A 4,292-nucleotide genomic window follows, 5' to 3' on the forward strand; every position below is an offset into this window, starting at 1 on the left:
ATGCAATCTCTCAAACACAACTACAACCCACAACCAACTGAAAGTACTGGGAAAAGACTTTCCACTTCTTAACACACGAAACAATTCAGATTGCTCTGAAAAGGAACCCGGGAAACACACACAGAAATTAAAACCTTATTCTACCAAATAGCAATAAAAGACGCTACAAACACCCCTCAAAGAATACTGACAGCTGAAAAAATCTCACAGACCTCCTATATACCATATACACCAACATTTTACAACCAAGCATGAAAAGGAAAAAAGAATAGCACTCGCACCAAACCATCACACCTCGAGGAATGCTGAGCAAAAGAAGAATGCGAGGGAGAAATTCTGTAACCACCAGACTCATCACTAGATAGGAGAGGGCTGGATAGTCTTATGTATATTATTACATTAGACTTGGTGACAAAACATTTCTCCTGCGCAAACACACAACCGCAGGGGGACCAGTTGTCGGTTGCCCATGCGAACGACTACGTTCACATGGAGTTAACTCAGACAGAAACGGGCCCTAAGAAACCTTTATACGAAAACAGAACTGAAACCCATCGTGAAAATAATCCTAGGCACAAAACAAAAACTTGAAACAGAAAAACCTGCCAAAAATCATAGGTGTGTTGGGACTCACCATGCAAACAAACCAAACCCGATCAAACTACCGGGATGTAGCAAGATAAAAGACAATGCTGTCTTTTAGACACAAAAAATACACCACATGCCCACAAACAAACGAGATACTCTGAGAGGGGACGAAAAAAAGGAAAAAGGAAAAAAGGAAGAAAGAAAAATAATAAAGAAAAGAAGGAAAACCAGGAGAAGTAAATAATAATAATAAAAAAAACGATGAGTAAAACAGAAAACTATCCAACCAAGAGACTGGAAACACAGAATGAATAAACAATTGAAGCTAGAACCCATGAGGAAAGAAAAAAACACAACCAAAACCGTCAAACATCCCAACCAGAAACCACAAATGAGAGATCGAAAACAAACCACACACACGCACAAATAGGCTTTAATGCAGACCGAAAGATCGAACTAAAAGATAAAAAAAACAAGAATTAAAAGCAAGTGAAACAACAATTATAACAGAAAAAATACCGAGACACGGAAGACGAAACATAATAAAGGAAACAGAAAGAACAGCAAAAAAATAACGAAACAACAGAAACAATAACCATATTTATAGTGAAACAACCACACGTGTGGCCACATCGACATAAACCAAACTATTTAACGAATAATAATAATAATAATAGCAACAACAGTAATAATACCAATAATAACAAAAAAGAGAAGGAAAAAGGGAAAGAAAAAAAGGACGATATACAGGTGACGATATCAGCCCCCTCTGATTTTATATACATTACACACATATATATGTATATATAAATCTTTGCACACAAACGCTGGAATAAACGAGAATCCAAGCTCTTTCGAAGCAAAGGAAAAGAACGCTGGGTGTAAATGGAGGAACCGGGCTCTATGTCCCACCTGCACACTTGATTATAAAGAGAATGCAAATCCTGCTTCGGGCCACAGGAAACAAAAGAGGTCGTCCAGAGAGCAAAAAAAAGTGGCTCTGCATTTCCTCAAGAGAAAATTGCAACCTCAAAAAAACGAAGAAACAAACGAACAAAACAAGAGGACCAAGACCACACAAGGTGGAAGACAGAACACCCCACAAAGGAAACCTAGGAGTTACTCAATAGAAGAACTAATGGAGTTCTTAAAGAACTTCCAAAAGTAGAAGAACAAGACACCACAAAAACAAAGGTCCTTTTTAGGACCACCAAAATTTCAGAAAAGAGTTAAATTGAACATACCAACCCTAAATGACAACCACCGGTCCATTTTAGGACCAACAAAACCTCTAGAAAGAGAAAACTTAATATGCCGAACACAAACCAAAACCAAGGGTCCTTCTCAGGGCCAGGAAAACCCCAAAAAAGAGCCGAACCAAAAGTACCAAACCCCAACACATCTGTGAAACCCACAGAAAAACCCAAAAGCCAAAAGAAGAAAAAAACCAGACCCAGAAACAAATACTTGAAAAAGAAAGAATCACTCATACATAACCTCTCAAATAAAACTCTTGACCCAAACCAACTGGAAGTACTAGAAAAAGGACTATCCTTCTGCCCAACATATAAAACAAACCCATTGGTCCTGAGACAGGACCTGAAAAAATTTACACAAAAACTAAACAAACTCTACCAAATATCAGTAAGAAAAGAAAGAACCAAAACAGAACCTAAACAACAAACCCCGTTGTTAAAAAAGAAAGAGAACAAAGACCCAGACCTGATCATACACTGCATTCAGGAGCACATTGGTCAGCTACAAGAAAAAATCCTCAAACTCCTTCAAAACAGAAACAAATCAAACCTATCAAAACGACACAGACACGCATTATACCAACTCAAATCAAAAAAAGATATAATTGTAAAACCCACCGACAAATCAGGAGGACTAGTAATAATGAACACAGAAGACTATGAAAAAGAAGCACTCCTACAATTGGAGGAGAAAACCACGTTCAGAGAAATAAAACAACCACAAGAAACAATCATCAAAATGATAGAAACCAAGATAACCTTCTTTGAGAACCTGTTAATCAAAACAGGAGCACTAAAACACTTCCATACAGGAAGACTGATAAACAGAGGGTCAAAACTACCTAGTTTTTACCTACTACCGAAAATGCATAAACAACCTAGACCAGAAACGAATCTCCCCCCAGGGAGACCAATAGTATCAGCTTGCAACAGCCCCACCAGAAACCTAGACAAATATTTAACACATTTTCTTATGAAACTCCTACCAACACTGCCGGAATGGCTAAAAGACACCACAGACTTCCTCCAAAGAATCAGAAAAATAAAGAAAACAAATCCCAAGAACCTCTTATACACCACAGATATAAAAAACCTATACCCAAGCATAGAAAGCAAAAGAGGCATAGAACTTGTGTCACACTATTATACCACAAGATATGACTGGCTAAAAAAAGAATGTGAGGGAGAAACCCTGGAACCACCAGCCCCTGCTCTAGTAAAGACAGGACTGGAAATTCTGATGTACAACAACTACATCAGATTTGGTGACAAAATATTTCTCCAACGCGAAGGCACAGCCACGGGAGCCTCGGTGTCGGTGGCCTATGCGAACATCTATGTTCACATGGAGCTAACACAGACAGAAACGGGCCCCGTAAAACCAATACAAGAATACAGATTCGTAGACGATATCATGGGAATTTTCCCAGGCACCAAACAACAACTAGAAACATATATTGAAAACCTACAAAAAAACAAAGGAGGACTTGAATTCACCATGGAAACAGACCAAACTCGAATAAACTTCCTAGATGTAACAATAGTGAAGAGGCCATGCGGCCGACTAGAAACAGACATCTACTACAAACCCACAAACCAACAAGAATTTCTGAGAGAAAACTCAGCACACCCCATGGCACTAAAAAACTCACTAATAACAAGCCAAGGACTGAGGCTAACAAGAATCATAGAAAACAAACAAAAACTGAAAAACAGACTAAAACTACTAGGCAGAACCTTTATAACAAAAGGCTACAAAAAAGCATTTGTCGAAACCGAAATAGAGAACCTACAAGCAAAACAAAAAAATCAAAAGAAAAAACAGAGGGTTGACAGACTAATATTCCCACTACTGTACCACCCAAACTATGAGAAAAAACTGAAAATAGTCATCAAAGACTTCTGGGAAAAAGTTAAAAAGGAATACAAAACTGAAGACTGGTGGCAAACAATGCCCCAAGGAACCCCGATGATAGCATATAGAAGACCAAAAAACCTGAAACAGTACCTCACAAAAGCAACATATGACAAACCAATTAAGAAAAAGGAAACAAAAAGAAATAAGTGACCACACCAGAAAAACAAGAAAAAGAACAAAAGGACAAACACACAGGAGACAGAAAACGCAGAATAAAAAAAGAAAAAAATAGAACAAAACAAAATGAAAACTAAAAAGAAAAGAGAAGGCAAAAAGAAGGAAAACAGAAAAGGAAAAAAGGAAAAAAGAGAAAGCAAAGAAACAGAAAGTAGAAAAAGGAAAAACAGGAAAAGGAAAGAATAAAGAACGAAAAAGAACCCCAGGAGACAAAAAGACCAGGAAAACAGAAAACGTGATTACTAGAGAAACCATGGAAAGAAAAAAAGAAAAAAAGAAAGAGACCAAACAAAACCACAGACCCTGGACCGAACGAAAACCCACGAACCGAGACAAAACACAAACCAACCAAA

The 4,292-nt window shown here is 37.7% G+C and overlaps 1 protein-coding gene across 1 annotated transcript; it reads left to right on the forward strand.

The window, feature by feature from the left end:
* The first annotated feature begins 2,487 nt into the window (after positions 1-2,487).
* LOC145682856 (uncharacterized) lies at positions 2,488-3,912 on the forward strand. Its single transcript, XM_081754220.1, has one exon. The coding sequence runs from the start codon at positions 2,488-2,490 to the stop codon at positions 3,910-3,912; it is 1,425 nt and encodes a 474-aa protein (XP_081610346.1).
* Positions 3,913-4,292: the final 380 nt, after the last annotated feature.

This window comes from Thermobia domestica, chromosome 4 (assembly GCF_964235325.1).
Source record: "Thermobia domestica chromosome 4, izTheDome1.hap1.1, whole genome shotgun sequence".
In the NCBI taxonomy this organism is placed as follows: domain Eukaryota; kingdom Metazoa; phylum Arthropoda; class Insecta; order Zygentoma; family Lepismatidae; genus Thermobia; species Thermobia domestica.